At 33.6% G+C, this 24,643-nt stretch overlaps 1 protein-coding gene across 1 annotated transcript in view; it reads right to left on the bottom strand.

The window, feature by feature from the left end:
• Positions 1-24,643, bottom strand: part of NCAM2 (neural cell adhesion molecule 2) — a 270,546-nt gene that overhangs the window by 108,246 nt on the left and 137,657 nt on the right. The window contains exons 5-9 of the mRNA XM_058825545.1: positions 23,361-23,504; positions 19,208-19,345; positions 14,789-14,906; positions 9,649-9,809; positions 887-1,032 (exon numbers count right to left, since the gene is read on the bottom strand). Coding sequence (XP_058681528.1) covers positions 887-1,032; positions 9,649-9,809; positions 14,789-14,906; positions 19,208-19,345; positions 23,361-23,504 — 707 coding nt within the window. The remainder of the gene's footprint in view (positions 1-886; positions 1,033-9,648; positions 9,810-14,788; positions 14,907-19,207; positions 19,346-23,360; positions 23,505-24,643) is intronic.

The following is a 24,643-nucleotide window of genomic DNA, read 5'->3' as shown; positions in this document are numbered from 1 at the left end:
AACAGCTATGAATATGCAAGATGAAAGTATTTTACTACATAATTACCTAGAGTAAAAATTACGAATTATTTACCCAGAAAGATGGTATCTCTTACCTCAGCCACTACAGAGAAATTCTGTATTCTATGTCAGGAAATGAAGAAGAAAATAACTAGTCAAGTACTGAAATAATTATTTAAAAGGAAAAAGGAGAAAAAAAGAGAACTCTCTAGAATCACAACTTGCTATAAGCATGGTCAGGAATTGCATTGCACCATTCCCTTTTCATTTCACCATTCCACCTAATTACAGCTCCTTTTCCCACACTGACTTTCTCCATTGTCACACTGCAATATTTCCCTACTCAACTTACTTTTGTAATAAAATACTAAAATGGGGGGACAAAATGAGAAAATAGGCTCAGCTTGTCTTCTGTGACAGGAAAAATTGGAAGAAAAAAGAGGAAGTGGGAAATAAAAAACTATGAAGTATTCAGATTTTTTTAATTTAAAAAAATAAAATGTATTTTTATATAAAAACAAAAATATATTTAAGTTCCACTGTATTTTGATGATTACTGGACAGAATTCAAATATTCTGAAGAAAGGCTATGAGTAGCCATAATAGTCAAGATGAAATTAAAACAATTAGTAGGGATTATATATAACAATTTAAACTACAAAGATGAATTGCCTTTCAGCATTTAATTGCTGTTTTTCTTTTTTTCTTTTTTTAATTTAAAATTTAGAATCTCCATGTCTCTCTTACTGCCTAAGAAAATAGCAATTCCTTCTAATTCCAGACGAATCTAGAATTAATTTGTCTCTAAATTAATTTTCTGCTTACAAGAAGAAGATTAGGCAGACGATGCATATTGAAATATTTCATATATTAGAGGCAGATTTACCTTGTCGCCTTCAGAGAAAGTCATTCCATCAATGGCCCTTTTCCAAGTAATCTCTGGAACAGGTTCTCCTTCTGCCTCACAGATGAGAGTTGCTTTCCCATTCTCAAATGTGGTTTCATTTTTAAGTTGTATTATTTGAGGCTGCACTGTTAAAAATACAAATTGCGTTACTGATCCTGCACAAATAATGTAATATCAAAATCTATCTTTAAAACCACCTTTTTTTTTTGGTCAAACAACTTTTTTTTTTTTCTGGGTTAACTAAAGTTTTAATGTTAATATCTATAAAAACAATTAACTTTTCTGACCTCAGGTTGCACAGTGACCATTTCTGTATGTCCCATGAGCTGGACATCCTGCTCCCTTGGTGGGGTAGAGTGGGATGGGTCCTGGCTGGTCTGGCTTTGTGGCTGTGTTTATGTGCTTTTTTCCCCTTAGGGACAAGCTGCCCAGGAGTTGTGGAGTCTCCCTTCCTGGAGATAACCAAAACCCAGCTAGATTTGTCCCAGGATATCTACTTTGTCTGCCTCTGGACTAGGTGGTCTCCAGAGGTGCTTTCCTATCTCAGACATTCTTTGATTCAATAACTGGTGTTTGTCTTCAAATGCATATTATTCAGGAAAAATAATTAGGGATGATTACCATTCTTTGACTTTGATCTTTAGCAATGTTTCACTGGTCTACATGAATTACAGAATTGAACAAAATATCCCAGCATAAAACACATTTCACTGGTATTAGCACTATGGAGAATTTAAGAGTCCTCTGTTACATCCTTACTTACCAAGTAAACTGGTGGTAAGATACATTTCAAAAAGTCCAGATATTGTTTGCATTCTTCAAATCATTCCACTTTATAGCCTCAATTACATATCAGCTACTTCTTTCAATCTACACTGTACCTTATAAGGTTATTTATAAATACAATACTATTTCTGGTTACATGTGAATACTTTTACATAAAGGATTTATCTGTACAAGAAGTCTGGATTAATACTGTGCATAGAATGTTACTCTCTTCCATGACATTCAAGTATCTTCATTAAATTTTTTTTTGTCTTATATATTACCTCATATGTAATGATTAATAAGTTTCTCTGAACTTATTCCCCTTGTACATTGATGAAGACACTCATCCCCCTGAAAAACCCAACATGTAATCCTGTAATAAGAATATGATTCAATATATTTACACCCAAAAGCAGCGAATAAAATTTACATGAGTGAATCAAAAATTGGGCAGCTTTTAAGATTAACTTCATCAGCTTTAAGTACATTTGCTGAAATGTGTTTTCCAAGTAGTTTCTCTGAGCTTCACTTTTGAGGAAGCACCTCTATGGTGTATTCCTTATGAAACAGAAAATAAAGACATGTAATCTGTCTTCTAATGAGGTTACTAAAGTGTGAATAGAGAACAGCAATATTGCCTTATGTTCATGGATCATGATGGGAAAGATGCTCATTCAGGTTGGAATGGGCACCAGGAGAACTTCTTGACCAACCCCCTCATCAACACAGCATCAACAGACCCTGTTCAGGTCAGGCTGCTCGGGGATTTGTCAAGCAATATTTCAAAAAAAACTATTTCAAAAAATATCATGAACAGACATTTCTCAGACATCTCCTCAGCCTATTGCAGTGTCTGGCTATCCTGGTGAGGGGTCTTTTCCTTATTTCCAGTCTCCTGCTCCATTTTATGACTCCTCAGTTTTAAGTATTGTCTCACAGATGCTACATTCAGCATCACCAAGAAGAATAAGAAAAGCAGGCTCAAACTTGCTATCTGTAGGCACATCACCTGCTTTTTATTCATTCCTCCACACAATTCTTGGTCTCACTTCTCAACCCTTTTCTCCGTATTCCTTCTGTTGCTTCTCTGCTGTCTGTTCACCCTTTACTATTATGAACTAACTATTGTGTGTTTACTGCATAGAGATGAGAAACAAATAGCATTTTACCTAAGAAAGCACTGAACTAATAATCCTGCTTCATTAATATATAATCTATAGTGAATGTGATCATGTGATGAAATAAAACACCTTGAGTGATCAGGAATTCTTGAAATGTCAACTGGATACAGATTTATTGGATGCAGAAAGCAGCAAGCAAATCATTACATCAGGATGTGGTACAGAAAGGGATGTCAGTGGAAAGACTAAAAACCCCACCAGAATTAGAGACAAAAGATAATTATGTTAGGTTCCAAAATAACTTTAATTATTACTCTCACTTTCAGGATCATTCGAATGTCCATGAAATATTTCACCTTGGAACTCAAGTGCTCTATTTCTATAGCCATAACAACTGGCTACAAAAGAAACTGTTGTGTCCTTTCATTACTTTAATATATCATCCTTCCTGGAAAAAAAGATGAGCTATAACAGACATAAAGCATTTTTTTTTTAAGAGGGATCATACATAGTATTTCATGCCAAAAATTCTCAAAAGTTATAATTATTTCCATCAAAATGAGTTCCCCATCTGGACAACATGACAAACAATGTAATTTGCTCAAGATGATGCATGTTCCAAAACACAAAAATAAATCTTAACCTTAGACTTATTCTGAATTCCTTTAAGACCTTTTTCAAATGGATCACTACAAGACAAAAAGTTTTAGCTTGACATTTTAGACAAGAGTACCTGACATTTAAAGGAATAAGCACTGATTAATCATCAAATACATCTAGCTGACAGTTATTACTTGGAAGAAGAGAGCTCATATAGGGGATATTATTTAATTAATTCATTTTTGTAGGTCACAAGTCATAACTTACTATTGACTAGAAGTTTTTACACTGTTTGAATACTTTTCAATGACATTTTGGACATTGGAAAATATTAAAATACATTTGTATACATGTAAATAAAACTAGTTGAAAATGCCAAAACTAGTATTGACAGAAATACTGGAACAGTCATTTCCCCCACCCTCCTGCCTCCAATGTCTAACTGTTCTTTCTAAATTGATAAGGTCATTCTCAAACTGAGTTGATATTTGCATTTTGTATTCTAGAAAATATGAAGCAAATAAAAATACAGAGCCACGGAATGCAAATTCAGGAAGCCTTCAGGCTTTTTCTGCTTTCTTCAGATAAAAAATATTGAAATATAGATGTTGTGATGTAGTTGAAACATTTGTAAGCTAAATGACCTGGCTCAAATGAAAGAATGCTTGAACACAGAAAGGAGATCAACTTCATTAAAATTATTTAAGGTAAGGAATATTATTACTAGACATGCATTGTTAAATATGAACAGAGTGATGATATCAAATGAAGACACAACATTTACTGATTGGAAAGTTTGTTTTCTGAGCAAAAAAGGTTGGTTTACAGTTTCCTAACACTTCCTCAGTAAGCAACTTTCAGATTCCTTCCTTGGACTATTCTGGATTTGTCTCATGGCTGTGTTCATACAACCTCTCCATAAAGCCTATGATGAACATGGATTGCAGTCTGAGGCTTTTGCTTACAACCAGTTTCTTGGAAAAGGTACACATTTTATTGAATGCACAGACTTCTACCCATCCTTTAACAAAGAGTTTCATCAAACCTGGAAAGCAACACATATATAAAGCTTGAGATAGTCCTGTGTTACACCAAAATAATTATTTTAAACAGTTTGATATTGATACAAACTTGCTTATACTGGTGAGAGGCCTGGTGTATGCCTGTATGGCTGCCTGATGAATCACTTGATTAATATATCCCAGGAGGAATCATCCCTTCTTGCTGTCCTCCTGCTCAGACACTTTTGAATCAGAAAATGTTGCAAAATGCAGAAAATGTTGCAAAACTGCAACCCCATTCTCCTGGAAACTCCTGGTACAATCTGAGTTTAGTAAACAAGCTAGGCCCCAGCATGAAAATACCCAAGAAAGAGGTTTCAGGAATTTGATTCCTTTTATGATAAGGATTCACATACATGCCAGTATGAAATGCTGGCCTGACTTAGCCCAACATAAACTGAGTCTCTCTCTTTGAATGGTATTATTGAAACATGGTAAAATGCTATTACTGCTTCACACTCAGAAGGGTTTAAGACTTGTCTTCTGGGACAACTCTCATCGCTGTCTTAACAGACGGGATATTTTTTTTATTTTAAAAAGTAGAATTATTCCTAAAAAGTGAGGAAGTTATAAGGAGGAAAAAAGGAATGCAGAAAACACATGAACTTCTAATGATGCCTCAGGCTTTAGCTTTTGTATTTTTCAGATTCTGTTCTGCTTCAGTGTGTAGTTCTGAGCTTCTTATTAGGGCACAGTAAGCTCTCTTCAGAGACTAGGGAGACAAAACAATTCCTTCTGTGGCTGGGGACTAAGGACAAATGATCCAAGTTTCAGGCCCAAGAACATAAACAGTGGACTGAAGAGATGAAAACAAGAAGGATGGGACTTCATAATCTAAAGCTGTAACTGGACAATTAACTCCAATATGCAAATGGACCAGAACTTATAAAAGCGTGGGACCTCATGACCAGTCATCCATTTTGTGACCATTTTGGGTCCATCTTGGTGCAGCCCTGGCTGGGCTCTTGTCCTACCCAAGGTGAATCCATTGAGGCCTTTTAATAAATATCTACTTTATGCTTTACCTCCTGCCTATTCTCTGTTCCAGGTCAGCTTTCAAAAGGCATCACTAACATTACACTTGGACTTGGTGAACTTTATGATATCTGGGAGGAGCAGGCACAGATTGCTCCATACGCAGATCCACGGCATTCTCCTTCCAGAGGTATCAGTGAATTTAAATGAAAAGCTTCCATGTATGTATTGAAAAGCATCTCATGACAAGCAAAACTAACCACAAAAAGCATATAAAATAAATAAATAAATAAATAAATAAATAAATAAATAAATAAATAATCTATATGAATATATATAAAAAATAACATATAAGTTTACTTGCTAAACCCAAAAGAAAATTATTAAGGTATGCTCCAGGCACTATAAAAAGGAAAGGAGCATTAAGACTGAAAATAAGGGAAAAATTTAGACAGCTCGCCACCCCATTCTCCAAATCACAAGACAGCCTTTTTGGTTCCAAGATGAATGCATTTTGGAGGACTTAATTAACATTAAAGTTTTGAATTTTAGCATTTGAAATAAACACAAGAGGGATAAGATAGGAGAGGTACATTATATTTCCTCTTCTCTGTCAGATGACAAAAAACATATTAATAACAGCAAAAAGTGTCTCAATAATCAGTAAAAATTACATTTTGAATGTAAAAACTGAAAAAACTTTTCCACTAAACAGCATTCAGATTATAATTAAAAAGGCATCTAGAAAATAAAATTAATATGTGTTTAAACAATGCATTAAGTACAAAGTGTCTTTTGTAATGCTTTTTGAGATATCCCTTCATTTGATTTTCATGAAGTAATTTGTCAGAACCCACTGAAATGCCATTGAAATACTTTTACAATAAAATATTACTCAGACTGCCCTCTCACTGATTATGGAGGTAAAATACCTGTATTATAGAGAACTTCATATTAACTTATGCTACAACTCCCTTAAAATTTTTATTTTTATTGATTCTGATTAAAGAAAGAATATTTTTTCTTTCCAGGAAAAGAAATTATTAAACATAGAGATGTATTTTCTGTGACCTAAGTACAGAAAAGAGAATACTTGTTGAAAACCACAATGCTAAGTATCATCAAATTGTATAACCACGTATTTGAGTGATAAAGAAGTGGAAATAAAAAACTAGAGCGAACAAAATGAAAACCCTAGGAATATAAACATTATTCATATTAAGCACAAGTATGTCTTTAATTAAAGCTAGTTTTCTTTCATTTATTCTGATTATATTTTTTATTCTAACATAAATGAAGCCTACTGCCATCATCTTGTAGAAGGAATGATGAAGAAATGAATGTTTACTTTGGAGAAAGTAAGAAGATATAAGAAGCTTTACTGTATTGAATTTATTGTCTGTTCTTAAGTCAAGTGTTTGTTATTAGGTAATTTTTGGAAATATTTTGGGTTTTCCATAGATGTAAAAATATGGTATTTCATAATTAAAAATGATAATTTAGAATTATCTAAACACACAAATTTATAAATATGGCCAGTTACTACTGAAAAAGATAAAAAATAAAGTGGAACAGTAAAAGTGAAAGTGATAAGTATCAAATAGAGATAAATACAGAGAATATTTTTAAAGAATTAAAGGATGAGTACCTATGTTTTCAAGCTGTTCAGTAGTCAACATAAATGAATTTGAATTAAAAACCTTAGCACAAGTTCTAAGCATTAATAGATAAGATCTTTTAGATAGTAATTGCTAATGATACAAAAAACAACTATGACAGGTAAGAAGAGGACAGACAGAGATAATAAAATCATATCAACAAAGACTGAGAGAAACAGGGTTTTTGTCTCTTTTTAGAACAAAGCACTGATACAGAACTGATACAGAACTGGGGAAGGCAAGGCATGTGCCTATGGGTTTCCACACGTATACCAGAGCTGCAGAAAAACTTCAGAGTAAGCATTTTACATCAGAATAAAAAAGGGTTTTAAGCATTGATACTGAAAAACACCTAAATTTAAACTAAAGAATCTAGGTCATGTATGAAACTAAATATGTAGCTATTACATGACAGTAAAATGAGCATGTTTATTCAAAAGTCCTGTGCTCTAGAAAGTTTAAGTAGTGAATTCTATAATATTACTATTATTTTTACTAAATTATGGTTATATTACTGTTATTATGAGTTTTAACACTGCCAGAGCCGTGTTGTAGAAACAGTAGTCGTTGCCCTAAGGAGTTTGCATTGTAAATTAAAATTAAAGATAGCAGACATGTGAGACAAATAAGCTAATGAAGTGAGAGAGAAAAATGCAATTTAATAGGCCAATTTAACATAAACAAGTTGTTTGTGTACTATTTAGATATAATAACCAGCCATCTGCCTTGTCATTTTCAGACTGACACTTTCTTTAACACATTTAATGGAAAAAAAGATAAGTACTTGTTGTCTGGATATATGACTGTATATAATCTGTGTGAAAGAGATAAAAGTGAAGTTTATTGTAGGAGACATTAAAATCCCTTACAAATTAGCTATAACTCTTAGGGGAGAGATGTGAGAGACACTCTAGAGAATTCTGTGCAAAATTAAACATAAGAAGCTATTTTTCATGCAAGAAAGAAAATACCTAAGAAATTTAAGAGTTTAGGATTTCATGGAAACATTAAGGATATGTAGGTTCATAATGGATTTAACAAACTCATTGTATCCATTAATACAGTAGGATTTTTCTTTCCATGGAGTCCCCAGTAAAATGGTTGCTAAAAGATGAAAAACATATACAGGAAATCCTCACTCTTAGTTTGATGTCTCCTTTTTCCAATCTCTTTCATTAAAAAGTTTCCTTTCTCCAGGCAAGTAAATTTCAGGAACACTTAAAATTACTTGTATAACACACAGAGTTATTTCTGACTGAAATTTCCGCAACTTAATATCAATATTAAAAAGTAATTTCTATTAGTTGCTTTTTTTTTTTTTTTTTTTTTTTTTGGATATAGAGTTGAAGGAAATATTTCAGTTTTCCTAACAAGGATGCTATAATTGTTGGGGCTGGGATAAAATTTAATATTTTATCTTCTTTCATTTGAAAGGTAATTGAGAATAACTCTCAAGTACCTCAGAACCACAGCCCAATGGAATGCCAGCATTATACAACACAACATCTACCCCCCTCAATGTCAATTATCAGATTACTCTCTCCCATTAGAACTCTTTCACTTTCATAAATTATCATTAGCTTTAGCTGGAATTAATGGTAAATCCTTAATATCTGATTTTTTTTAATTAATTCTGTCTTAAGTATTTAGTATTTAACTATTCAAATAGAAATGATCTTTCTCTATAATCCAAGCTATACTTAATGTAAATATATATTTATATATTTACATTAAATATAGCTTGTATTATAGAGAAAGATAATTTCTCTATATATCGTTATATATATGTATATGTGTATATATATAAACTCCAACACATTCATTTTTGTAAGTTTTTCAAAAGTAAGTTACAGTTACAGCCTTTTTTGTTTTGCACAGTGATTCTGAGGGATGTTTTCGACATCCTCATGAATATCCACTCTCACTAGGTTATATCTCAACAAAAGTTCAAATAAATTATCAGTTCTATGTAAAGGAGGGAATCATTAGCTCAGTTGGGATGGGGGAACATAGAAAGAGAAATAAGGGGTTCAAGGTTATTACTTTTATCCTTTGAAGCTCAGCACACACAACATTTTTGTGACTACATCTGCAATTGTACACTTAAAAAATAGACATCAAGAAAGATAAATTGAAAAAAAAAATTAGGAAGGCCTCTTCATGGCATTGCTTTACTAAAACCCTCACTGCTTAGAAGTCAAGATACCCTGCTTTTTCCCCTTTTCAGAACTTCCCCCTTTCTCCCCTTGGTTTTCTTGCAAGCAGTCAACTTCTAAATTAAAAACAGAGTGAATTAACTATTTAACACTCCACTGTACACTGCATGTGAAGAGCAGAAAAGCAAATGCTGAAGATAACCTTTTCAAAATGAAATTCAGATGTAAAGGTTTAGGCAGCCAACAGGGACAAAAGAAGTTGTAAAATCATACAGAAAGCACTTTGCTGCATCAGTAGGCAGCTTGCAGAAATACTACTGAACTGAAAATTGTGAATTAACACCTATTTCCTTACTGTTTACATTTAAAAAGGAAAGATGGACCATATTATGCAGTACTTACCAAAAACTTGAAGGACTGTCTGTTTTTTGTCATTTCCTGCTTTGTTTTTAGCATTGCAGATATAAGGACCTGCATCGATATTTTTTATATCTCTTATTGTTAGTTGTGTATTGCTTCCTCTCAGGACATATTTTTCATTTTCTTCAATAAGTTTACCATTCCTAAAAAAACAAAAAAGGTATAAATCAGCCTCTAAGATCCAGTAACAATGTGCTGTAGGAGCATCAATAGGCTGAAAATAATATTTGAGGGAAGAAACTAGTATTACACTACCCTCAAATATCACAATGTAATAATTTGTCAGGTTAAAAAAAAAAAATATGCATAAAAATACTATAATACCTTTATTCTTAAATGTTCAATATTGACCTAATGTTAGAAAAAATGGTTGTGAATAAGATTCTTACATATGGCTTACACTCAAGGGAGGGCATAAGAAAATTGGTTATATATTGTATGTGAGAAACTATTAAAAGCCTATTTTTCAAGTGTAGCATCTGCAGTTCACAGTAGTAACAATGTAGCAACTTATGAAAAAATTAAATTACATTCACGTAGAGCCTATTGGCACATCAAGAACCCATCCAAATTATTTCCTCTCAGTTGTTGTTGGCTAGCCACAACTTAGCAAGCAGGCATGTCTCCAGATGTTAGAATGAGCTGTGACCAGATGGTGCAGAAATAATAAAATCTGCAAGCAATTCTGAGGGCTGATTGAGGCTTGACTAGTCCATTTGGCCACCTTGGCCTGCACACAGCTGCTTTTTCAAGAGGGCATTACTCAAACATTCTATTTTATTCAATATTCCTAGCTTAGGACGTTAAACTTTTTTCAAGATTTGAACAAAAAATATTTCCATTTTATTCTCATATAATGATAACTACATGCATTTCATATTTTCCTAAATAATATATTCTCTAAAAGACAGGATACTGTTTTTTTCTTGGGAGAATCATAACTGTTAGTAGGAGTACCCTGATATCTATATAGTTTGCATTTAGTAGTAACACTTTTTTGTAAATAATTCTAATCCACTTAGTTACCAACATTATGATACTTGTTCATTTCCTTTCCAAAGAGAATCACAGAAACTGATTTAGAGAACAGAAAAGGCCTAATTTTCCATATTAGATAGTCTCACAGAAAACCAAACCTAACCAAAACCAGAACAAACAGAAAAAGCCACCCAAACTCCTTACACAACAACAAACAAACAAACAAACAACAACAAAAAATCCCAAACAACCAAAAACCCCTGGTGATTTCTTTTAGGAGAGAAAAGTATTTATTCAAGGTTAGAAGTAATTTCCAGGTACCTGTTTTCACAATCATCGATATCTATAGCAGTTTCTCAGCAGAAATGAGATTATGAGCATGTCCCTGGACCCTCTAGTGAGCAGAGAGATTCACATTGATGATGATATTGGATAACAGGAAAACATGAATAATATACTTTAAGTGGATTATTTATTTTGTGAGATAATTCTAAGTCCTGTCAGCAAAGACCAGGAAATTGATCCAGCTAAACTTTAGCAGTGTAAATTATCTCCACAGCTATAAACTATGTTTTCAGTAGGACAATTCACATGAGTAAAGATTTCCAGTTCATGACCTGTAGTTACATTAGGATCTTTATCTTTCACTCCTGGATAATTTAATTCCATTACTGTATTGCATCTCTCTGAAGGTTATGCTTTACATTGATGTTATATCAGCTTCAACAGAGATCCCAGTTCCATGGAGAATTAATTAGATTCTCTTAATGCACGAAATACCAACAAAATATATACATATATAAATAGAGCAGCAACTAAACTTTGATGACTTTTCTTCTTGACAAGGTATTTCAAAGTGACTATTTTTTATAAGTGCACTAAAGGATTTCTGGAGAAAAAAAATGACATATTAGTTCAGATGAATCCATTTCAAATTGATCTGAACTAAATCTCATCAGCACCTGGAAATAAAAATGGTCAACTAAATAGTTCAACTTCACCACATTAGCTAGTGTCTTAGCCAGCCAAGAGCTAAAAGTTTGAGAGTATTGTTTTGTCCAGCATCTTGCTTACAGTCCACATGAGTCCCTTTAATAGTAGCATCATCTGATTTTAAAAATACAGATATTTTTCATGGCCTATCTGAAGTTGATCTGTTAAAATCAGTACATTGGAAATCCAAAAGGAAACAAGGGTAGTAAAAATTCAGATAATTTACTTTTTTAGTTGACTGAAATAGCAGTGGACTGTAAGACTACCTTTGAATAGCTCCCGATTTTGCAGGCCTTAATAAAGAAACTTCATTTGACTGAATGATTGAATATTGGTGTGAGAGCCTATTTTAAAAGGCAACAAAGGCAGAAGAACATGGAAATGTGTAAACACATGTCCTCAGTCTTCATGAACCACCTTAACAAGCATGGATATACTTTTTACACCATGAAGACAAAATCCTGCAGCAGAATGGAGTAAAAAATCATTTACCACCCTTTTCGTCAGTATTTTTCCACAGCTCCTCAGGAGACTGAATATGGTTCAGAATGTTTTGCAATGAGACATCAGGAAAAGCTATAATTATGATTTTCTGTTAGAATATCTAATATCATCTCTCTGAGGCCATTAGTTATACCTAGCTAATCAGAGAATTCAGAAAACAGGCTTCCATCAAATCACTTTATTACACCTAGCCATTTTAAAAATGTTTAACCTGAGACAAATTAAATAAAATGACTGAACTCCCATAGATAAAAGGTGAGGTTGGGTTTAAAACTGAACACAATTCCCTTTATTTGCTGTGACGAGTAAGTATAATCCTTACAAAAGCACTAGTAAAACTTTATCAAATTCAAGATATAATTCCACTTGTTTATTAAAACTGAAACACAGTAAAACTGAGCTTAGTACCAACTTTCAACATCAAAAAGAATACTAAACAGAACCAAATAGGGAATAATTTGCTATTCTGAAAAATATATTCAATTAGCTTTTCAGTTGATGACAAGCATATTAAGATTAGATAAATTTGTTTAGATAAACTTCCCTAATATTCATTGAAAATGCTTTCTAGATCTTTCTCAAAATCAAGAAAAATATGTTGATCAGGTTTTCCTATGCTTAGTCTTATTACTGAAAAATCCCTGTCTGAACTATTGTAGAAAACCAAGGCCTTTATCTTGACATACTTTTTAGATAAGACCAAGGACAGGAGAAGAGATCATCTGATTATGAAATCATGGACCTGAAAATTTTAGGACAGAGATTTCAGAAATTTGATGCAGAAATTTAGGAATAGAATACCATTTATTATTATTTGCTTTCTCAAAAAATAGAAGGAATTCTCTTTCCTCATTTTTTCCCTGCTTGCATATCAATAATAATATATTGTCCCATGGTTAAATGTTCTTTTTGATGTATCATTTTACAAAATCTCAGTGTCAGCAAATAAAAAAAAAAAACAAGAACATTTTTTACTAACAAGAATTTACACCTTAATCAGATAAAATTAAAAGAGAATCAAAGGGGGAAAAATAAAACATCAAAAGGGAAGGGAGGGACATTAGCCAATATTCCTTATTATGAGATAGTTCCTGAAAGAGAAACAGAATAGAAGTTTGCGCATGTATGATTCAATATCCAGTCCACAAGCCTCAAAAGCTTCTGGAAAATCATTACAAAAAATATTTAATGAATGGTTTAAAAATTTAGCTCCTCAAGGGCTGTCCAACCAAAGGGAAATCCTTCAGTGGGCTCTGATCAGTGAATACAGAAATAAGTGTCTCTCCAAGACACTTGGACTGTGTGTGTACAATGGTAATTATAAAAGATGGAAAAAATCCCACAACTTTTAATGGAGTTATCCACAAATGGTGGAAATTTATGTAATCTTCCTTCATATATACCATGATGCATGTTGTCATACACCAAAGACATTTAGGAGAGCAGATTTCAGGCAAATCTTATGAATTTTGGTCAGGACATTTAAAAAAGTACTTCAAAGATGTCAAATAAAAATAATATTATCTGAATTTAATATGAGTTCTTTGATTTAGGCTATAATATTTTGCATTTATTTTTCCTCCTCTTTACTAAATTTTGAATTCTAAGCCACGTTAAGGAATTGCCTTTGCATTCTATTTATTTATATCTCCTGGGATTCAAATTGCATGAGAGAAAAATTCAACTTCACAACTGACCTTTGGCATAACAAGATTAAGATATCAAAAGAGAGAAACTTAATCTAACATAGTTCAAATGTTCCAAAGGAGGTGAAGAATTGATGAAAATCACTTCTATGCCCATTTTGAAAATGGGATGACCTTTTAATCCACTTGAAATAATATAAGTAGATGCAAATTATTCAGGTCTAAAATAGAAATGTGCACTGGTTTGATATATTGAGATACTTTACATTCCAGAAATGATGCATATCTTTGTTGAAACTGAAAGAACACAGAGTAAATAGATATTTAAATTTTTACAAATGTTGTATGGTAAGTGTTCCCAAATGGCATAGCTATACTATGCTCATGTCATTGATATAATGAAAAAAACACACAGGAGATTTAAAAGCAATTCCATTTTCAAAGTATTTTGTGTTGATAAAATTATATTAAGTTACACTAAAACTTATTCAATGACAAATTCCTGGGTCCAACAAGTGTCTAACTTTGTACCTCTTTCTGAATCTCATTGAAATAGAGAGTTAAGGTTAAAATCTATTTTTACAAATGTGGAAAGTGTTACCTTTTTTTATTAGTATTGTTGACCTTTACTGGATATTTATTTACTGGATAAATGCGTATCTATGCATTTATGTGCAGAAGTCATTGTTAGATTTTTGTTGTACTGTTTTTGAGATATGAACTTATTTCTTTTCCACTCACACATGAAGAAATAATGGCAATATGGTATTTTTGGTACTTTTTGCATTTACCTCGCTGGCAACCTGAGTGCAATTGAATTTGTGTGAGCCTGTTCACACATTAATGCTTAATCCAGCCTTAGCAATGAGAATAGAAATGGACAGAAAATGATCTTAGAATTCAGTGGAGAAATTAAGGTTGCACAGCTTAATGGACTGTGCTAGAAGATCAGGACACATTAAAACAATGTGCTCTGATGTGGAGACCTGGGCTGAACTCACCTGTACCAAGAGATCTCAGGGGGAGGCGATCCAGTGGCTCTGCAGAACAGAGTTACTGCCTCTCCTCGATCTGCCGTGGCATTGAAGGACTTCTGCAGCAGAATGATCGTAGGGGGCACTGAAAAATAAAACATTATGTCCAATGAATGAAAAATAAAATATTAGGTATTCCTGGTGAAATTCAAAATGCAGGATCCTTTGCTAATTTGGGAATTTGGGATTGCAATTAGGGATCAAGCTACCATGTGAATTATTGTTAGTAATATTTCTTCACTTTTCTAAAATTCAAGATTTTTAATATTATTAAGACATTTATAAATTTTATTTTTAATGGAATGAATTTTTGGAAGCCTTTTTCAGCAGTTCTTCAATTTTCTTAAAGAACATTCTATGATGACTAAAATTACACCTAACATGTATAAGTCAATACACACATAAGATATAAATCTATATCCTGATGTTAGACAGTATTTCTAAAAAGAGGGATCAGTATACAGGAGCCTTCATTATGCATATTCAATCATTTTACTGAGCTTCAGCATACTTCCCAGCCAGGAATGTCACCAGCTTCCAAAGGCCAAATGCAATGCAATGGATGCACCAATGCAATGTGCAACCAATGGATGAAATCTATTTGTTTTCCAAGAATTTAATTTTGTTCTAAAAGTGACAAATGTTTTCTGTTCTTGATGGGATGATATCATTATAAAAAAATAACATTTATAACATTAATAATAATCAAATAATAACATTTTTAACTGTTATAAAATCATAAGGGTTCACAATGAACCTCTACCCAACCAAAAAAACAGCAATATTATTGGAGACAGAACAACTCACAGGCTGATATTTAACATATTTGTTTACATATCCTCTTCTATTAATTAACATGCAAACATGAAGTGTTCAAAGCCAGATTGGATGGAGGTCTGAGGAACTGGGTGCAGCAGGTGTCCCTGCCCATGGCAAGAGTTTGAAACAAGATGGTTTTTAAAGTTGCTCCAACCCAAACTATTCTGTGATTCTATGAAACATACAAATAAAAACAATACAAGCAGATTGGATGGGAGTTAATATATGTAGAAGAATGAATGACACAGAAAGTGAGAGGAAAGGGAAAATATTAGGGCTTCACAAAATAAAGGTCAGCTAGCAAGAAAATCCTGGGAGATGACAGAGTGACTCAGTTATCCTTTTTATCTTTACTCTTTACTAGTGAAAAGATGAAACAGGCAACCTCAATGAATTTGTTTTTACTGTTCCGTTGCATTCCACCAGATTTTTCTCACCCACTCTTGAAAACCAACTGTTGTGGCCCTCTACCAAATATTTCAGAAGCCTTTTCACTTCTGAATCTTAAATCATGTACCAGAATTATCAATGATAAGTAATTGTGTGTTTTTATGTACTTTTCACACTTTTTAATGGTGTGTTTCACAGTGTTTCACAGATCACTTCTTTCCTATCTGAAATTGCATGGGCCGTTACTCAGCACACAAAACCCTTCTGCTGTGCAACGGGAATTTATCCATCTCCAATAAAAAAAAAAAAAATCCCATAATCCTACTTAGAAAGCTTTTAACGCTTTTTAGCTATTTTGCAGTGCATTGTAATGCCTGGACCTTGAAAATAGTTGGGAAAATGAGGAGATAATTCTTTGCTAGAAGTAACAGGATCTTCACGGTTCATCACTAAGAACTACAGGACTGTTCAGTGCATTACTTAAGTAATTACTAAGTGCTTCAATCTTCCAAGAGATATTGCAATGACAATAAAATGAAATATTATTTTCTCATTTGAAAAGTAAAATTTTATTTTGCTCATAATTTTTCAAGGAATAAATCTGTTTTCATGCTCGTATGTACATAGGTTGTATCTAAAGTGTAAAGCTACAAGAGGAAAAGTGAAATGAAGGTATGCTGGTAAGTCTCTCTCATTTCATATTTAAAGCAGAGTGGCAAAATTCAGTCCCATCTTACTGTGTAAATAGCTCTCTTTCATTAACTTCACTGAGATCAGGATGACTAATTTATGGAACTTCTCAGATAGTAAAAAGTAAATCTAAGTGGTATATTAGAGAAAAATTATTTTAAAAAAAAAGAAGAAAAAGAAAAAAAAAGAGAGACAAAAGAACAAGTAAAAGAAACTTTTGTTTACAGGAGGACTTGATTTTTTTTATTCTCTTCTATATCACCTATTTGCAATCACAGAAAATCATGACATTCAGATCTCACTGTAAATACAAGTAGAAAAGAAAGGTCACAATAATTTTAGTGTTGAAAGTAGAAAAGAAACAAACATTAGATTTCTAAGAGATAATCCAGCTGTCAATTTCTTACCCATTATAACCCTCCAAGGATTTCCATACATTAGAAATTACCCTGATATCAGACTTTGTTGCAAGATTCAATTATTTTAGAGTAAATTTGCAAACTATTCATATGCAAACTTTAATTTAAAGAATGAACTACTATAATTAGTATGGTTGCAAGATTTCAAAAAGTACCCCTGAGCTCTTTTGTTACAGTTTATCCTGCTTTGGAGACCTTACATACTTCTATCCTGGTTTAATTGAAACCAGGACAACTTTTTCATTGACTCAATGCTCCTTGTGGGTCCCTTCCAATTCACCTCATTGTTATTATAGAAACATTTTTAGCATATATTTTGCAAATTCCTGTAGATTCTACAGTGACTGTAGCAAGATGAGGAAATAAAGCTCAATAAAGCTCTAAAGTTGAAAAACTTTTTCATACATATACTTTCATGATGATATTTTCTTTTTATCGCAAGCTTAGATTATCCTTCAAAGTAAGTATTTTTTTATTTCTCTTTTGGAAAAGGAGATGCACTGGACATATGGCTATGTAGCTTTTGGTGGCCTGTATACTGATCCTTTTCTTTGTCTTTTTTTTTTTTTCCTTTTTTTTCTTTTCTTTTTTTCCTTTTTTTTCTGCATTTTAATATTAAAACACTAGAATTTTTTTCTGAATTTTAATATTACTCTAAAAGCTTTTTTGGATCAAATTTTATCCCTTCAACTTCATGTAGGCAAATCTATTTATTACTATAAATGAAGCAGGAAATAGATCTTAATTGATGTCACTCTACATGACCAACCATGTCATAATCACTTATTTGGCAGCTCCTTCTCCTCCCAAGAGTGAAGTTTAGGGATGAGCGTTAAAATCCTTGCCTAGAGTCACAATAAATATAAGATGGACCAGATTTTTTTTTAATTCAGCAAAAAATGATGTGAAGTCAGACTATTATTTGCAAACCAATGTTTTAGGTTAAGTACAGACTCTCTCAGCTCAACTGCATAAAAGTAGAGATGAAAGGTAATCAGAAGGTGAATTCATATCCCTGTACATAAATAGAAGCAGAGTAAAATCTCATTTGGCATTTTAAATGCTACCAGATGCACTGCTGGAATTGTACATAACCAGGAATTGTGGTAATGCAGCACCAGAATGTACCACCCACAACAATCTAGAGAATTCTGCCTCAGATGTTGCTGCTTGACTAAGAATTACCTGTGGCAGAATCTGCCCCTCCTGCTGAAACTGGCTGTGAGTTCACCTCACATAATGATTTGTGTTTACTGGGGTTTGCTGGGAAGGACCAGTCAAGGGCACAGCATTCAAAGCTCTGAACCTAAGACACACTGAGGAAGAATTTCAGTGGAAATCTGACATTAAACAGACTGCAGAGATAAAAAATGCCCTTTATGAACGGTGTCCTTTCCAGGCAATATATGAAGAGAGAGTTATCTTTCACCAGGTCAGTGCAGAGTTTAAGAGAGGTTGAGTTAAATGCTCCCTCTTGTCTCAATTCATTGATTTTCCCTCTTAGAGGTCTATTATAAACTAATAAAATGTATAATGCAAATTTTCAGGAAACTCCTCACATATTTTATTCCTCACAAAAATAAATTTTGAAAAAATCTGTAATTAATGCTGTTAATAAAATGTATCTGTGAGTTTTGGGACAGCTCATAGAGTATATTACACAGTGAAAGTGAATAATTATGAAAAATCAAGTGTGTTTTTTAAGAGTAAATGACAAAAACACTGAAAAAAGACTGAACTGAACTACTAGAATCTGAAATTAAAGTCTTGAAATTATTATTGTTCTGTAAATAATGAATATTAATGATCCATTATTATTACTATAAATATGCTTTACATGTTTATATTTACTGATATTATGAAATGTAATGAATTCTATTTACACAGTACAGTAGGTTGTTTGTTTTTTTTTAATACTAAGGAATTACACTAATAGGAAACCAATACTAAACAGATGTGACAATTATATTAACCAGTTTAATAGGGGTTTTTAGAAGCTGATGTATGTTGAAATAGGCCATAGTAATCAAATAAAGCAAGAAGTTAATTTGTCAACTTTATTCCTTACCGTTCACAATAACAATTATGTCCCGAAAGTCAATTTCTCCTCTTGCTTCCACTCTTCCTTCACATCTGTAAACTCCTTCATCACTTTTATTGATCTTGAGAATTTGGAGATTATTGTTTGCTAATATTGCAAATCGATCTAGAAAGAAAAATAAGAGATCAAGTAGCATAAATCAAATAAATCAAGACAACATGAGGAACACTAACTTAAATTATGAATATTTAAGTACTTTCTCTGTACAGTCAGAATACTCATTGACAAAACATTTGTACATTTAAAAAGAAAATGTAGGCTGAGAAGTTTGGGGTTTCTTCATTCCCAAGCACATTGAAATTCCTAGAATTCAATCTGGACTTTCCATCCATCATTTCCTACTTACTTCAAGGAGTAATCAACTGTAAGTTAAATAATAAGTTATTGCAAAATGAGTGGAATACTCGTGAGCATTTACACAGAATAACAAAAAAGATTAGATGGAAAAAAAAGACTCAAAAATTAAATTGAGCAATTTTTAATAAAATGACCAACGAAATGCTGTTTCCCTCTCTATCTAGACTATATGTCTTTGCGCCCATTCTACAGCCCAATGTTTAATGATTTTCAGCTTGCTTGCCCTTCTTCCCTTCCCCTCTTCCTTTCTTCATTCACTCTTGGTCAATGATATATTTCACCAATGATATATTTCACACTCTAACACTTCACAGAAATGGCAACAAAGACATAACCCAAAAAAAGAAAGCTCTCTATCTTCTGCAAAGGCCAGCATAAACTGAAATTCAGTAGACATTTTGAGGAGCTGAAGTACACTGTAAAATCAGGCTCTGAAAGAAAACCACGTATACACTTTTCTGCACATGCAGCAGCAAAATTATAATCTTCAGGAGTAAACTGGACCTGAATTTAATTTTTCCTCTCCCTTCTCTCTGAACTAGTGTATTGGGTTTATGTGTTGATCTGTTGGCCTCAAGGATCAGATATTTCCTTTGTAATCCATGGAAGATTCTATGCTACAGCAAATTCATCATGAACTACAACCCAGAGAAAGGATCCACACTGGAAATGTCACAGACTGACCACAGGCCCCATTCCTCAGTGTCCTTGCATTCCTTGGGGTGGGTGAGGTAGAGGAGTCAGCAATGAAAGAAAGAGTGAAGTCAGAGTAAAAGGAGAGCGGAGATATTGCTTTAATTTTGTCATTGTGTTTCACCATTCAACGCTATTTAACTTGCAATAAATTTAATTAATTTTCCCCTCTGTCAAAGCCATTTTGCTATTGCCAGTGAGCATTCTCCTTGTCTTAATCTCAGCACACTTTTTCTCTCATTTTCTCCCATAATCTTGTTGTCTTTATTTTTTTTTTTTTTTTTTTTTTTTTGGCAAGACTTTGTGGGGGGATACAGAAGTGGCTTCTTTGAGAAGTTTCTAGAAGGTTTTTTACCCATGTCCTAGAGAGCCACTGCCAGCAGGCGCTAAGAAGGAGCTGCCCCTGGCCGAGGCTGTCTGCAGCTCTGGGATAACCAACTTAAGAAAGGGAAAATTAATGTTCAACAACAATTCTATCCAGGGGAGGAGTGAGAAGACTTGAGCAGAACCACCCTGCAGACTCCCAGGTCAGTGAAGAAGGAGGAAGAAGAGGTGCCAGAGCAGACATTCCCTGGCAGGCCATGGTGCACACCAGAGAGAGGGTGTCCCCACACTGGAGCAGGAGACGAACATGAAGAGTCCTCCCCTGAGGAGGAAGGAGCAGCAGGAGAAAGTGTTTGGGATCATGTTAAGCCCAAAAAGAAAGAAGGTATGGGGAAAAGGCGCAATTCAAGACTTTTATTTCTCACTATCCTACTCTGATTATGTTGGTAATTATATTTTCCTTTAGTCAAATCAGTTTTGCACATGATGGCAATTGGCAAGTGATTTCTCCATTTCCTTATCTCAATCCATAAGCTTATTATTATATTCTCCCTCTCCTGTCCAGTTTCAGAGGAGGTGCTTGAGCAGCTTTGGTGACAGCTGATATCCAGCCAAGGTCAGCCTCTTGAGGAGGGTGAGTGAGAGAAAGACTGGGTGGCTGCCTGGGAGCTCACCAAGGTAAACCCAGCAAAACTAGTCAATATTAATGCATTCTTCTGAGGAGAATGACTTCCTGCAATTCACTGAATGTGGGTTTTGAAGAACATGAACCCCTGTTATTCAGCCGTTGTTCTTGTTCTATTTTACACCTTTCAATATTGGAGGATGATGAGATTTAGCATTTAACTTTCACTTTTAACTATCAAACAAATGACTTCTCTACTAGTAGCAAGAATTATACTATAAAATGAAGACAGAAATGAAAAAAAAAAAAATCATGTTTCACCTGATAGAATTTTATAGGATATTAACATCATCAACATATTTACGCTAATTATGTCTGGTTTGTTACAAGTCCAGCTTGAATATTAATGCCATTTCATACATTACCAGAAACAAAATATATCTTTTCCTGTTCTACTCCTACACAATTACCTACACAGAACCATGCCTCCAAATATTTTGAAACGGGGAGATCCAGTCCCTCTTTAAACCTTTAAGCATTGGTAAACCTCTTTTTGTTGGTTTTTTGAGGGTTTTTTTACCATAGACATGCAATGTGTGAGATGAACAGAAGGGCTGGAGATTATCTCCATTTTTATAAAACAGTGAAAAAATGAGGGTTCATTTAGTATCAGGAAACAAAAACTAAATGTTGGCTGCATAGCTTTTGAAATTTCATTGTAGAAAAATAGATACAGCAGTAGATATTCCCACGAGTATACCCGAAGTTCATTGTGCCGTGGATATCTTGATAAAATTATGCCCTTTACTAAGCAGATTTGAGTTGGTGAATCTGGAATAACTGGGCATTACACTACTCCAGATCATCACTGCATTTTTGAGACTCAATTCCCTCAACTCAATTTCAAACGCCTGATTTAGAACAGTCAATTGCATGACCTCCCCCTTCAGTCATATCACATGTTAAGTGGTGTGGCTGACAAGAAGGGCTTATGTCTTTCCAGTGCCACTCAACCCAATCTGGAGGAGTTTTTGGCTCATGGTTTTTAAATTTTGCTGTATGTGTACCAGGCTTTGAGCCAGAATGTCCAATAAAATACTGGCTAATAGTAGGACATTACTGAAGAGCTGTTGACTAAAATATTGAAAGTTAATCAAAACTTTCTTTCCCAATGGAGAGGAACTAAAGACTCGATCCACCAGTATCAACCAAGCTTTTTTTTTTTCCCCCCCTAACAACTGTTCCATATTTGCTTGTTTGACTTCATAAAGCCCCAAAAAAACTTTTCATTTTCATTTTGAAATAAAGAAAAACAATAAATTTTGAAAGAGTAAGAATTTTAAACGCGTATTGGTACTCTGAGTTTCATTACATGCAGAGAGAAAAACTGATGGGAAATTAGAAAACCTGATTAATTGACAATGTTAGTTCAATTTCCAGAAAATGTAAAAAATTCCTGTTTTGGCAAAGATTGAGACAGCACTGAAAAAAATGATTCGAAGCTTTTTTGGGGGGTAAATAGAAAAACTACTGTTTGCCTAGAGAGAGAGAGACTTAGAACTTACACGTGGGGAAAGTGAGATTTATCTTAAGCCAATCTTTTTCAGTCCTGCCTCAGCAGATTACTTATATCCCACTTACTTGTAACTCAGAGGATAACAAGTAAACTCTCACAATGATGCAAAATACCTCTCCACCTGGAATTCTCTGAGCAACTGGGCAAGTATCCCAAAGTCAGGGCTGCATAAGGTCAGTATCACAGCTTGGTCTGCAGTGAAGTTTATCTCTGTGTGTTTTAAACGTGTTCAGCTCCTACAGACCAGGCACACCAGGAAGAGATCCTGTGAGGGAGCTCCCAGCAATCTTTTTGGAATTTGGAAACTCATGCTACACCTAGGCAAAATTCCCATTGGGAAAAAAGACACATGGGGGAAACCATTGTAAACAGATTCTCTACAGATCACAGAACCTGGTAAAATTACATTTAAGCTGACGGGCTAATCAAAACCCCCCATTAAAATCCATCATAAAGTCCACTAGGACTTTAAAAAGACCTTTTTTTTAAATAATGTTTTAATATTAATTGGAATGTATAACTGAAAGAGTTACCAAAATACTAACTGTCAGCAATAGTTGTGACTTCCTCATTCCGATACAACCAGCTGACAATGGGAGCGGGTGAACTCGTAACACGGCACACAACTTCTGCATCTTCCCCCTGCCTGAACTCTTGTGGAGACACTATGTCCCGAAAAGTGAGCTTTTCTGGAAAGGAAAAAATAAAAAAAGAAAACACAATGCAGTAAGAGTATTAACATAACATTAAATTATATTCAATAACAAGATAAACACCACTATTAAATCTGCTTATTATGACAGTACAGAATTATTTCCATAACATAATTTTCCCACATCAGACTCAAATCATCCTGGACTCTGCCTGCAAAAATTACTTTACAATCCTTTTGTATTATGCAAAATGCTGTTTATTTATATACATTCTGCAGGTTTTATAAACATATTTTCATTGTTTTCAATGTTCCAGAACACAGTTTTTAAATTCTACATCTTAGAGGTTTATATATTCATGTTGATAGTCTATTTACTCTCTTGTGGGTTTTATTCATCATTATTCTGTTATTGAATTAAAAACTCATGTTTTTATTCTCTTAATTCTTCCATAAAACCATGAAAATTTGGGAAATTCTCATGAGAAAAGTGGAATATTTGCATCACTGCAAAAAACAGCAGCTGAGTAAAATACAACATTGAAAGGCCAGTGAGAACCTATTAGGTCTATTATGACTATTAGGTCAAAAGAAATTTTATCATTATTTTTAGGAATTAACAAGATTGTTTTAGGTCTGCTGAGGCTTTTAATTCTTCCAATCTCAAAGAAACAAATTATATTTGATTTTCCACATGTGTCGAATAAATCCAGTAGGTTTAGAAGTCCAAGATGCTATTAATCTTTGATCTCATATAAGATGTAATGCAGGTGACTAACACGCAAAAAGAAAAAAAAATCTGGAAGAATTCTTGCACACAGAATAAACAAACCAACCTATGTTCTCTCAGGTCAAAGATGGCCAATTACATTTCAGAGTAAAATTTGGGGAGCTTATGCCAGAGATGCATCTGCATCTCTGTTTTTTTTGTGTAGATATGAGAGCAGGCTCAAATAATCCACAGCAGAGGGAGAACAGTTTTATTGTTCCACGTCTCATATATATTCATATGAAGTCAGAAAAAAACCTCTCACAGACATCTGAGAGTCCTAAAAACCAGGCCCTAAGACTACCAACAAGCTACCCTGCTTTTTCCTTACATCACAAATACAAATAAGGAAATTTTACATGTCTGTTCCCACAAACCTTAACATTACTTGTGTAGGTTTGTGGGTT

The sequence above is a fragment of the Ammospiza caudacuta genome, chromosome 2 (assembly GCF_027887145.1).
Source record: "Ammospiza caudacuta isolate bAmmCau1 chromosome 2, bAmmCau1.pri, whole genome shotgun sequence".
NCBI lineage: Eukaryota > Metazoa > Chordata > Aves > Passeriformes > Passerellidae > Ammospiza > Ammospiza caudacuta.
Note: the sequence above shows the minus strand (reverse complement) of the source record. Positions and strands in the feature narration are given on the sequence as shown.